This window comes from Bicyclus anynana, chromosome 9 (assembly GCF_947172395.1).
Source record: "Bicyclus anynana chromosome 9, ilBicAnyn1.1, whole genome shotgun sequence".
Classification (NCBI taxonomy): domain Eukaryota; kingdom Metazoa; phylum Arthropoda; class Insecta; order Lepidoptera; family Nymphalidae; genus Bicyclus; species Bicyclus anynana.
In genome coordinates this window covers 1,708,570-1,722,721 of record NC_069091.1, presented here as the reverse complement: position 1 = coordinate 1,722,721, position 14,152 = coordinate 1,708,570, and the positions used below count along the sequence as shown (strand labels likewise).

The 14,152-nt window shown below is 36.5% G+C and overlaps 1 protein-coding gene across 1 annotated transcript in view; it reads left to right on the top strand.

Annotated features, from left to right (window-relative positions):
* The window catches only part of LOC112055596 (gamma-aminobutyric acid type B receptor subunit 2), a 110,804-nt gene that overhangs the window by 44,734 nt on the left and 51,918 nt on the right, over nucleotides 1-14,152 (top strand). Inside the window, exon 2 of the mRNA XM_052883484.1 lies at nucleotides 9,883-10,931. Within this exon, the coding sequence (XP_052739444.1) occupies nucleotides 9,911-10,931 (1,021 nt within the window). The 5' untranslated portion in view covers nucleotides 9,883-9,910. The remainder of the gene's footprint in view (nucleotides 1-9,882; nucleotides 10,932-14,152) is intronic.

Sequence of the window (14,152 nt, the reverse complement as noted above, 5' to 3'; positions counted from 1 at the left end):
ATCGGTTCAGCAGTTGCGGTGTTAAAGAGTAACAAACATCCATACTAACTTTAGTGTTTATAATATTAGAATGATAAATATTCTTCTTTAAATTTTTTATTCTTTACAAGTTAGCCCTTGACTACAATCTCACCCGATGGTAAGTGATGATGCAGTCTAAGATGGAAGCGGGCTAACTTGTTAGGAGAAGGATGAAAATCCACACCCCTTTTCGATTTCTACAGTACATCGTACCGGAACGCTAAATCGCTTGGCGGCACGTCTTTGTCGGTAGGGTGGTAACTAGCCACGGCCGAAGCCTCCCACCAGCCAAAAAATAAAATATGTTATTTAGCAACAGAAATAGGTCACAGAAGCTTTGAGTTGGTAGTTAGATTCAAATATTGCTCTAATATTCGTAAAAATCGGTCCACTTGGCATTTTATATATCGGTCTATTAAACTTGGTCATTTATTACGATCGCTTTCCAGATGGCTGGACAGACAGACAGAAATCTCGCGGGAAGCGGACATTTCTACATACTCGGAAGATGATAAATTCCATACACTGTACAGTCAGTGGCATAAGGTATTTAACTAGGGTATGCACTATTGTTACATAAAATTTGAAAACTCCTTTTCGAACTATGTATTTTGTGGTCCAACATATGTTTGTATCTAGCCCTTAGGATATGCAGTGCATTTGTGCATGTATGAAGTGCACGCCACTGTGTACAGTGTACATAGATATAGAACAAGACCAAAAATACCAACGCGTTACCAAATAACATGGATGCGAAAGTTTAATTCATGGATACTTTGTTTATCTTCTCTTTACCTCTTGGCTTTGGCATCATCATCAACGAACATTCGGCTCACTATTGAGCACGAGTTTCCTTTCAGAATGAGAGGGGTTAGGCCAATAGTCCACCACGCTTGCCCAATCTTCACACACGTAGAGAATTAAAAAAGTTCTCAGGTACGAGTATGCAGGTTTCTTCACGTTTTTCCTTCACCTTTTGAGATACGTGATATTTAATTTCTTAAATGCTTCACATAACTGAAAAGGCTTCACATAAATCGGAGGCAGTGGATATTGAAGAGTAGGATTTAGATTGGTCATCTTGAAAAAGCTGTGATATTTTGTTTTGCAACTTGATTTTATCACTACTAGACTATTGCCACTTTACGTGAAATGGCGGGTCATTTAGTTGAAAGTTAAATGTGAGATGATCATCATCATCATCATCATCATCATCAACATTTGAATCGTAGACCAATATACATACAACTAACTTCCTATTAAATTTAAAAAAAGAACTCGTTGAAGGTCCTGCTTTACCTACCTAGTTAAAACAGCACTGTTCATTGTTTTCCACATACATGATGATAGATAATGAATATATATAGAACAACTAACTTCCTATTAAATTAAAAAAAAATCTCTATGAAGATCCTGCTTTACCTACCTACTTAAAATAGCACTGTTCATTGTCTTCCACATACATGATGATAGATAATGGATATATATAGAAAATCGACTATCGAAGCTATAAATTGCTTATTCGTATGTTAACAAGCTTAATCTTGATCCCGACTTTGTCCCGACTGTGTCCCGACTGTGTCCCGGGCGGCCCGGGGCTCCTTATCGTCGGAATTGGATCGCGATCGGCTGGAAGCTTATTATCTGAAACCTTTCCTACATATGGACATTACACGGCTTAATATTGTTCAGTATTTAAGTATTTATTTATTGAGGAAAACCAATATCATCATATCACCTCTCTGTGGCCTCTACCAGGTGTAGCCTGACCCTGTAGTCGTCGTTATCAACCCATATTCGGCTCACTGCTGAGCTCGAGTCTCCTCTCAGAAAGAGAGGGCTTAGGCCAATAGTCCACCACGCTGGCCCAATGCGGATTTGGCAGACTTCACACACGCAGAGAATTAAGATAATTCTCTGGTATGCAGGTTTCCTCACGATGTTTTCCTTCACCGATTGAGACACGTGATATTTAATTTCTTAAAATGCACACAACTGAAAAGTTGGCCAACATGCCCCGGACCGGATTCGAACCCTCAGAATTTCGGATTCGAAGCCCAGTGAATATGACCTCTGCCTCCAATTCCGGAGGGTGTGGGTTCGAATCCGGTCCGGGGCATGCATCTCCAACTTTTCAGTTGTGTTCATTTTAAGAAATATCACGTGTCTCAATCGGTGAAGAAAAACATCGTGAGGAAACCTGCATACCAGAGAATTTTCTTAATTCTCTGCGTGTGTGAAGTCTGCCAATCCGCATTGGGCCAGTGTGGTGGACTATTGGCCTTACCCCTCTCATTTTGAGAGGAGACTCGAACTCAGCAGTGAGCCGAATATGGGTTTATGACGACAAATAAATAAAATAAATCTGTATAACACCGAACAAACTTTGTATAATATTAAACATGGATGCTACGCAAACTGCCGGCGCCCGATGCACGAGAACATAACTTCACCTATATTTGATGTTCAGAACATCGCTATCGGAAATAATATCCCGAACTCGGCTCTGCATTAACAATACAGTGGGTCAGGGTGCATTCACACTTATCAGCAAAGTCTCGTTTGAACACTTTTAAAGATCTACTGCTGCGTTTCTTGTCGGTTCTTCTAAATAGTATCGTCCTTCCGAAACCGGTGATAGAGTCCAATCACTGACATATTTCACTTTCCTAAAAGTGATTAGAAAGCGTAAAATTAATTAAATTGGTTTGATTAATTTTAATTTAAAAACATAGAATTTTTTTTTTATTCTTTACAAGTTAGTCCTTAACTACAATCTCATCTGATGGTAAGTGATGATGCAATCTAAGATGGAAGCGGGCTTACTCGGAGGAGGATGAAAATTCACACCCCTTTTGGTTTCTTCACGACATCGTATCGGAACGCTAAATCGCTTGGCGGCACGTCTTTTCCAAACTAGCCACTGCCGAAGCCTTCCACCAGCCAGACCTGACCAATTATGAAACCTCAAACCTCAGCCGGGGATCGAACTCAAAACTATATCCACCGCGCATACCACTGCGCCGCAGAGGCCGTAAAAATACAAATAATAATACTTTCTTTATTGATGATTTCATGATGATTTATTCATTCAACCAGTTAAAAATTAAGAGCGAATTCCTATGAAATATTTTAATCATTAGTTTATAAAATACAAATATGATTATAACATAGAAAAAGTAGATTATAACATATAACAAAGGAGTATTGACAAATAAATATAATGCATTGGTGGTATTTTTGTTGTAGATTTTCTTTATGTAGTATTTGTGTTTTCAAAAACTTTCGCTGAATATAAGTACAACTGCAACTGATACATTATTGTAATTTTCTACGCCGGATAAGTGTGAAGATACCTACTCCGAAATATCTGACCGTTTTACCCTACTCACAGATGACATATTTGACAGCCAGATATGACAATTTGTCAGTTAAATAAACAATAAACTTCAGTTTACAAATTCCGAGACTATTTAATGTATACCTACCATTATTTTAAGTGCTACATTAAAAGAGCATAATGCAGTGATGGCTTTATAAATTTAATTACCAAATATATATAATCTATACTATAAGTCAGTAACAATCAAAAGTCAGTTCTTTGGATAAAATTCAATTCTTGATGCTTTGCGGACTTGGAACGGATTTTCATATGGTCACAGAGAAGTTAAGTATAGCTTGGAACAATGGGTATTTTTTTATATTGGTAAGAACACAACTTATTCAAAAGACTAATTCGATACTTTAGAATTTTATTAGTGCTTAATTTACATGACACCACCTATAACACCACATATATGTCCGTCCGAAACGTCCAAAAGATGTGAGGTCAAGCGGAAAATTCAATATCCTTTTTTAAATTAACAAAGTTAGGCTCCTTGATGCTCTCCCTTTGTCCACTGATTACAAAGCCGCCCTTGTAATTTGAAAATCGTAATAAACAACCATTTTTATTATTTATTTAAATACCAAACAAACAAACTAAAAAACAAACTCTTCAGCTTTATAATAGATGTATTAATAATAAATCAAATGAAAGCTTGTAAAAATAATTCCATATTTCTGATGGCAAACTACTTTTTCAGTAACTTTCATTTTCTCTGTAGTGTCGTGTTTGGCTATTCAGGAGCACCCATAGTAAATTCACCCCATATAATGTACAGTAAGTAGGTGATTTATATACATGACTGTATCCTGCATGAGGCAATTACAGGCCGTAATGCTATCAAGGCGGTCTTCCTTTGAGAATCGCAAGGAAAATTCTATATATAAATGTGTTTTTTTATGTTTTCTTTTGTAATTTTATACAATTTACTGTTGTAACGTTTCTCGTGGTTATATTTTAAATTAATGTCATCCGTTTTTATTTGTTTATATTTTTACTCTACCCTCGCACTAATTTGCTGTTTACTAACAACCTATTTTAATACTAGCGGACGCCCGCGACTTCGTCCGCGTGGAATTTACTTTTTCACAAATTCCTCGGGATCCATGGACTTTTTTGGGATAAAAAGTAGCCTATACGTTTATTCAGACTATAATCTATCTCTACTTTAGATTTCAGGCGATTCGGTTCTGTAGCCAAGCCGTAAAAGAGTAACAAATACTTATACTATCAAAATTTTCGTAAATCTCGTGAATTATTTCAGGATAAAAAGTAGCATATCTGTTAATCCAGAGTAAAATCTATTTCCATTCAAAACTTCATCAAAACCGGTTCAGTAGTTGCGGCGTTAAAGAGTAACAAACATCCAAACATCCATACAAACTTTTGCGTTTATAATATTAGTAGGATGTTTTGACTACCCGCTAATGTTTTTTTTTTCTGTTTATGTTTGTTTGTTTTTTTAGTTTTTTTTATACTGTGTAATAATAATAACCAGTGCACAGTAAAACTAACTATGGTTCATACTGCACTACGGTTAGGTTTTATTCATTATGTATTTTGTAGAATAATTAATAAAAAAATGAATAAAATATCAAAATAAACATCAAAACAACTGAGAAATATCATCTAGCTATTGCAGGTATGATATGCACGAAGGGTTGTTAGTAGGCATCGAATTACATTTGTTACAAAAAATCTCAATCGTATAATATGTCAACAAACGTACGTCGAAGTTAGTGAATTAGCGTGGGTAATTCACTAACAAGGTAATCATCATTATCAACCCATATTCGGCTCACTACTGAGCTCAAGTCTCCTGTCATCTTGTCAGAGGGGTTAGGCCAATAGTCCACTACGCTGGCCCAATGCGGATTGGTAGACTTCAAACACGCAGAGAATTAAGAAAATTCTTTGGTATACAGGTTTCCTCACGATATTTTTCCTTCACCGTTTGAGACACGTGATATTTAATTTCTTAAAATGTACACAACTGAGAAGTTGGAGGTGCATGCCCCGGACCGGAACCCTTCGGAATCGGAGGCAGGGGTTATATCCACTGGGCTATAAGGGTAAATAAATGTAGGTAACGATTAGGTAAATAAATTTCCATTACAATATCCCTATCCAAAATACATGTTAGTAATCTTGGGCGTTTAAATTATTTTGAAACCGATAGTAGAATCTATAAAGCGCCTTCTGACATTGTACATATATTTTCTTTAGTTATATCTAGCTTTAATAAACAAATTTGAATTTCAATTAGACTTTGCACAACATTCCTCCAACTGATTCTAATTCTCATTTAAATTCCAAAATATCAAATTTACGTGTCAATCCCGTATCCATTTTGAATATTACAATACGCCAAGAAACACCCACTTCTCGGTTACACGATACCTGTAACTTTGATTAAGCAAATACATCCCTTAGTTAAGCTCTGCTAATATCTTAAACTGTTTAACGTTTATTTATTTATGGTTGCCTGTCAGAATAGTTCAACATTTATATCGACAAACTGACTGTATTCATCTCTGTGTCTGGTTCTTATGTATTTCGTTATTTCGGGTACTTCTACCTGTTGAGAATTCGAATTTAAAGTACAACTTGGAATTGCCTTAAAGTCTATAGGGCACCCAAGGCCAAATGGTAATGATACTTTATTTCTGATATAAAACATCATAGTCGATGCGATTGTGTGTTTCAGATTTTATAATGAGGAGTATTCTGAAGATTGGCTTAACCATCAGATTAGGATCTGAGAAATTGAGAGAACTTTTAGTGTATTTTGAAGTCAGTATTTTATGTGAAACAAAATTATTACATCTATGATGTGTCCTGCTACAAAAAAGGTATAAGGTAAATGAGTAATTTATTATTTTCCTCCATCAGTGCATAAAAATATTTGGTCATATGCACAAAGATATGTGACGCAGAGTCACAACGTAATCACACGTTTAAAAAGGTTCCACACAAACGGCCTAAAAAGCATATATACACCTACTGTGTTTACGTGTGTTAAAATTGAAATAAAAGAAACACAAGCTGAAATGATTAAACTGTATTCCAAATATCTTATTACTCATTCTTAAACAAATCGTTACTTAATTATATGGTTAATACATTAGTTAAATTTAACTTATCACCACATAACATGTCATCATTCTATTCCTAGACAACAATTGCACAACCCAACCTCAGAATAAAACCATAATCATTAATAAACAGTACAGATTAAAGTATTTATCTGTAAGAAGGAGTTTTTATATGTTATCTTTTCTATTTATAATTGAATATTTAAAAATCTAACGCGTGTGTACAGTGTACTGTTTTAAGCGTAGGATGAGATATTTTTAACCGAATTCAAAAAGGAGGAGGTTCTTTTTTTTCACAAATGAAGAACAATTTCATACAAAGACACCCTTAACTTGAATTTTAAACCTTTTAACGAGGTTTGGCGAAGGGTTGCCACGATGCTAAGTGCCTGGCGTCTGAGAACATAGATTATCCTTTTATCCCGTAGAAAATATAATAAATCTAGTTAAAAGGACTCTCTAGGTCGTTTCGCTAGGTTTTAAATTTATTTTTATTACCTGTTTCCCAAAGCCACTCATCTATACTAATATTATAAAGAGGTAAAGTTTGTAAGTTTGTAACAATTTTTTGAAATGGGGTAATCTTCGGAACTACTGGTCCGATTTTAAAAATTCTTTCACCAGTAGAATGCTACGTTATCGGGGAGTGCTATAGGCTATTTTATATTTCTATCATATATAACTACTGAGTTATCGCGGGTTTTCTCTTACAGGTCGGACCGTAAAAATTACTTATTTGCATGCGCTGCCTCAACCATTGTGTATAACTGAAATAAATGTATGGAGGCTTTTTGAACCTTTAAAAGTTTTACAAAAAGGTCCGCGACAACATATATCTATCTTTTATATTTTAGCAGATATAGTACCTTTAGTATTTTAATAAATTATTTAAAGTTTAAACTAAGGTTTACGTCATTATTTACACAACTAAACTTAAATCCTTATCAAAATAAATTATTTAATAATCACAAAGATATTATAGAGATAAGATTTGCCCTTTACAGTATGTTAATTAGTTATATAGTTTCGGAGATAATACAAAATTTCTGAAAGTCGCAAAAATGCCGCTATATGACGCCCCGCGGTTTCAATTACGTGGTTCCCGTTCGCGTGTGAATATGAGGACCAAACATAGCCTATGACACTCGCAAATAATGTAGCTTTTTATTGGTAAAAGAATTTTCCAAATCAGTCCAGTAGATCCAGAGATTACCCCCGACAACCACACAAACTTTACCTCTTTATAGTATTAGCATAGAAGTCGCTTGGGAAATTAGTCTTTTGGTCATTGCACCACGCACAAAAGGCTGGACCTATTTTGCTGAGGGTAGGGATAGGATAGGGGTAGGGAAGGGGTAGGATAGAGGTAGGGTAGGGGAAAATGTAGGGTAGGGTACGGATAAGGTAGGGGTAGTGTAGGGTAGGGGCAAGGTAGAGGTAGGGGAAGGATATGGAACGTATAAGGTAGGGGAGGAGTAGGATAGGGGTAAGGTAGGGTAAGGTAGGGTAGGGGTAGGGTACGGGTAGGGTAGGGTTAGGGTAGGGGTAAGGGGTAGGGAAGAGTTAGGGTTAGCGGTAGGGTAGGAGTAAGGTAGGGGTAGGGTAGGGGTAGATTAAGGGTAAGGTAGGATAGGGTATGGATAGGTTACGGGTAGGGTTAGGGTAGGGGTAAGGTGGGGGGAGGGTAGGTTAGGGTTGGGTAGGTTTACGAACAGGGTAAGGAAGTTTACATAAATTTTAACGCGGACGAAGTCGCGGGCGTCCGCTAGTATACTATAAAGCAAGCACAGCTGGACTAAGCCTTTGAGAGTCAGACCTTCGCCTTTATGTAAATAAAATCTGTGTCAACCCACGCTCTGGACATTGGCATACTACGGTAGTAAGCTATTATAGAGTTAGGACTGTTTTGGCTTTAGGAGGCGGCAGGCATAAAGGGCTTAAATGAAATACACCTTGGCTAAATTTGTTGTGGGTTCTTCTCGGGCCAAAGCGCGTTTGGAACCCTCGAAATGTTTTGTTTTCAACTTTATTTACCACCATTAAAAACATAACATGACGTTACAAAAATGGCTAATTGACATAAATGAATTTTGAATTTTAAGTAAAAAAGGTATTTTTTTTAATATTAAAGAATATTTGCCATATCTCTTTTTATAGCTAATATTACTGATTCTCTCTAACTAGTTGGAAAACACTATGTTAGTAATGGATATGGCAATAGTATAGCGGGCGGTAATCGAACCATGACCTCTCGGTGATGAGTCCGACCACTTTTCCGTTGCGCTATTGAGGATCTTGGCCTCAATCCTTAGATGCTTAGGTTCATGATAACTTTACGCGATGTGTAAAAACTTAAGACGGGCGTTTGAGAATCGTTAACGTAATTGAAAAAAATAACCACAAAGTGGGCTTCAGTGATAATTGCTTTGCCCGTAATCACCATAATTTTACTTTAATGATACTGTGGAGGAGCCGGTAACGGGCCCGAGGGACCTTTAAACAAATTCCTCTCGCTTCTGTGTGCCCAGAAGCCTGCAACAGATTACATTACGCCGCGGAGAGTTTCGCATTTTGCGTTTTAAATCCATTGTTTTTAAACTCACCCCCTATTATTTGTATACAGCAAGTTTAATGTGCAACTTTTTCAAAGATTTGTAAGTTCATCCCCTATATTCATTGAGTTTGAGCTAAGTGTTTTGCCAGAGCTATTTCAACAAAGTGCTGGAATGGCGACCCCGCACTAGAAAGCGCAGTGTTTCGACACGCCACCAGGTGGACTGACAACATCAAGCGAGTCACAGAGATTCGCTGGATGCAGGCGGCTCAGTATCGTGATTGGAAGTCCCTACAAAAGGCCTATGTCCTGCAGTGGACGGCCATCCGCTGATATGATGATGATGATGATGATTTCATTAAATATTTTGTACACTGTGTGCAGTTTAGTCCATCTTGTGAAATAATATGATAGTTTCTTTCTCTCGCAAAACTAGAACTATTTTTAATTAACTTTTTGAAACGCAATAGGGACACTGAAAAATCACAGACACTACTCAAGTAGAAAGTCATTATACTAAGATATTAAATACACCTTTGAAGTAGGTCAGACATAACTTAATTGTACCTAAAATTAAAAAAAAATACAATCTTAAATGACAAGCTATCATCGAATAGCATTTCTTTTTTGAACATCAAAATTGCTTTTAACGAGAGCATTGTTTTATTTTTCATTAATGAGAACATTAAAAAGTCATTTGTAAACTGTAAAGCCGATCCAACCCGCCGACGTCCACTAAATAAATACGTATCTCGTGTTCAGGAATAAATTGGTTCATTTCCGAAAATTTGCATGAATACATAATTAATTATTTGTTTTTGTTACAGCGTAGTCGGCGCTGACCGCCGGCCTGGTATGAGGCGAGCACGCAGACCCTCGACCCTGTACCTCTACTCACCCCCTCGAGAGCCCACCTTGAACGCACCCCACATCTTCCTCTTCCTGCCCCTTTTCCTCCTAATCTTCCCCATCAGCCATACGCAAATGACTAACTACAATGCGACACTCACAAAACATAGCACAATCGAGAAAACGAAAGATCACAAGTTTTTAACAAATGAATCTAAATCATCAGATACATCAGAATTATCTAAAGAATTAGAACAGAATACACAATTTGATTTCAATTACAATAAAAGATTTAACGTTTACCTGGCATTGCTTAACAGATTTAGAAGAAAAGCAACTGATAATAACAAGCATAATAATTTAGATACGACCACTCCTAAAGAACTTTTTAATACAACTTTGTATAGAAAACTAAATCCTGAACCTATTCATACCAAATCTATCTTAGTAGACGACTTTGAAAATAATAATTTAATAGAAGACGACAAAAATTATAATACAAAAAGCAATCAAGTAACAACTAGTCCAGCCAATGTAACAAATAATAATTTACTAAAATTAGGGAAAGATAGAATAAAACAAGAAACGATGGGAAAGTTAAAAATAGACGATGAAACGAGATCTAAACTATTTTTCGACTATTCTAAAAACTACAAAACATCAGAAGAACCTACGACAACTACTAACATCAGTACGAGTAACACAAATCTATCAAAACAAACTATAAAGTCCGGTAAAGAAGAAACGATGGGTAAATTAAAAATTGATGACGAAACGAGATCAAAATTATTTTTTGACTACTCGTCAACTTTTAACAGAAGCAATTCAATACACGATGACAAAGAATTTAGTACACAGAGAGCAATATCCGGTGCTGACGAATTTGAACTCGGGGATAAAAATCTGACAATAGAAGACGAAACCGTTGCGCGAAAATTCTCAAATAACTCATTAGACCCTCCGGCCAACCTCTCCCATCCTTCAATTAAGGGCGATGGGAGATCAACAAACCCCGGCTTTATTGACGGTGAGTAAGAACACATTCAATTTTAATTGATGGTTATTGTTTTAATCTGTGATTATTATGGCAATTTAAAAAATCTGAACACTAATATAATATAGTAACTTGGTACGATTATGCATTAGTGGTAATTCATAAGTTATTTCCTAGTTTGGTTAAATTAAATAAATTCTAAATTTGACATCTCCTGTGCATTATGTTATATCATTTAATGAAACTCATGCGAATAAATGGAATTTGAATGTAAGACTTTGCGGCTTTTATTCTACTGTAAATTGTGGCAAAAAGGTAAAAAATACATTATTTGCTAGTTTCCATCGCGTTCGCTGCGTAACGGTTAAGTTAAGTAAAGTTAGGCCCCTGCATTCTGTAAAGTTACAGCGATGTGACATCGCTCATTTCCATGGCATCTTCGTTGTTAGTGACATTTTATTTTCAGTATCCCATAGAAATAAAGCGCATATTCTAATAAAACTTGTTTTAGGCGAATATCACATCAACGGGAATAGCGGAATCACACCCAAGCAAAAATCGCATAAATACATATTATGGCAAAATTGTTCCACTTTAAAAGTTAAAATAATGGCCAACGAAGTCACGGACGTCCGCTAGCCAACTCGAAATAAAATATAGATTATCATCATTATCATCATCAATTCGGCTCACTGCTGAGCTCGAGTCTCCTCTCAGAATGCGAGGGGTTAAGCCAATAGTCCACCACGTTGGCCCAATGCGGATTGGCAGACTTCACACACGCAGAGAATTGAGAAAATTCTCTGCTATGCAGGTCCCCTCACGATGTTTTCCTTCACCGTTAGAGACACGTGATATTTAATTTCTTAAAATGCACATAACTGAAAAGTTAGAGGTGCATGCTCTGGACCGGATTCGAACCCACATCCTCCGGAATTGGAGGCAGAGGGCTATCACGGCTAAAAAAAATAATAATAAAATATAGATAACTAAAATTTCATAGCTAAGTATAATATAGATAAACTTTGTTTTATACAACACGTACATTCCAACGTAAACAAACTTTATTTACAGAAGCTCACAAACGAAACGTTGCTAACCGGTATATTCAATTTTGTTAGTAAAATAGAAGTTACATCGTTAGGCGTTGAATCTGTTTGCGTTTTCATTGTGTTACAAATCCGAGACCCTGCGGAGCTGTGTCAAGCGAGTTGTGTGATGTACTAAGAGGCTGCTGTGTTCAGACCTCCCGCAGTTTTATAAAATCTGAAAGTTTGTGAGCTAATGTTCCTACCTTTTTTTAAGTTTAAAAAAATATTTATTTTTCAAAAAGGTACTATAATTGTAAGCTATCTTTGAACTATTAACTACTTAAAATTATAAAAAAGCAATAATAAATTTAAATTATACCTAGAGACTTAGGCGTCGTAAAATTCGTCTGAATCGATGTTCATTGGTAAAATGCCTACCTATGTTCCTACCTTAGGTAAATTTTGAGAAATTATGGTTTTTTGGAATATGGTGCAATTAGAAGGTAGAAGGTTTTGAAGGTGGTTTTGTCTAGTGGTAGGCTTCGGCCGTGGCTAGTTACCCGACAAAGACGCACCGCCAAGTGATTTAGCGTTCCGGTACGATGACGTGTAGAAACCATCAGAGGTATGGATAGAATAAACTTGTACCTCTTCCAAGAAAGCCGGCTTCCATTTTAGACTGCATTGTCACTTAACATCAGGTGAAATCACAGTCAAGGGCTAACGTGTCATGGATTAAAAAAAATATACTCTCAATTTCAAGTATAAAGTAATTTTTCCATATTTTCTACCAGGATATCATGAGAAATCATATTTTCCCCAGTTACTAGAAACTTAGGTTCGTGACAAAAAGTGCCCACGAAGTTGAGTGACAGGGGTCATGATTTCTTAAATTATACCGAGGAAAATGCAATAAAAATATGTTCATTAATAAAAATAAAAATAAAGCCAATTAATATCTTTAAAACCTGCTACCTCCCAAAAACAACACAGCTCAAACTCCTTAGTTGCCCGCCGCATTTATTTATTAGTCGGAGTAGGGTATGGGCTGAGAAATTTTCATGAAATGAAATGAAACAGGTCAGGCCACGACAGGCTCTTGTTTTATAATGACTGTTGCTGGTTACTGCATACATAAGCGATAGCGGTGGCCCGGTTGTGGAAGCGTTTAATTGAGTGCGTTGGTTGAACGCAGTTTTTTTACAAGATTGTACACTGTCGGTTTAATATGATTCAAATGTTGGAGGCTACTTAAAACCACATCATGAAGTCAAATTATACTAAAATTTGATATTTATGTGTTGGCATTGCGTATCTTTGGTGATAATGTACACATTGTATACTGACATCCGCGACTTCTGGAGTTCGGAAACACTATCACTATTTTAACACTGCACCATTACTATTTAACAAATGATGAATTGATTACACTGAACTACTCAACTAACAGGCTACAGAGTGGCAGAGCGCCTTAACTCCGTAAAGCGCACCGCCTACGCGCCATTTCAACGCATTACTATTGGACGAGAGTCACGTGATCAATCTTTCACAGTCTTATTTATTTAAACAGTAAATAATTAAATCCAATTCCATGAAACCTGATTCTAATATTATCATAATTATTAACGTAGATTTTGCTAACCGATCAAGTAACTCACTCGGCGACATATACATATAATATCGTTGATGTGTGAACTCGGCATCAGGTGAATGAAAAATTTAATAACAGCTTCATTAGCGTAAACTGAGCACAGAGAATTACTCGGCCCGGCTAATGATCGCAATAAATTATTCATAGCTAATGATTACGCGCACAATCTACCAAAGAGCAACGTTTTAGTATCGGGTGATTGGATTTTAAATATTAATTAAATCTTGTGGCAAACCCAATAATCGACTTTAGAACTAATTTCAGTAGGATCGCCTCTTTCAACTGTTCCTTATTAAAAGAGATGTTCTACAATCAGTGGCGTAGCTATGTGGGGACAAGGGGGGCAAAAGCCTGAGGGGAGGGGGAGGGGGGGGAGGAGCGGCGAACTCCAGGATTTTATCAATTAAAGAAGAAAATATCTGTTCTCTCCACTACACTATTTTTGCTTCATATTAATGACCTGCTTAAACCTGGAATCCTTGGGTATGCAGATGACAGCACTGTAACGGAGAGGTATATGTCCGGTCCACGCGTAAGTGGAATAGAAACCAATGAACTCCGAGAGGCGATGG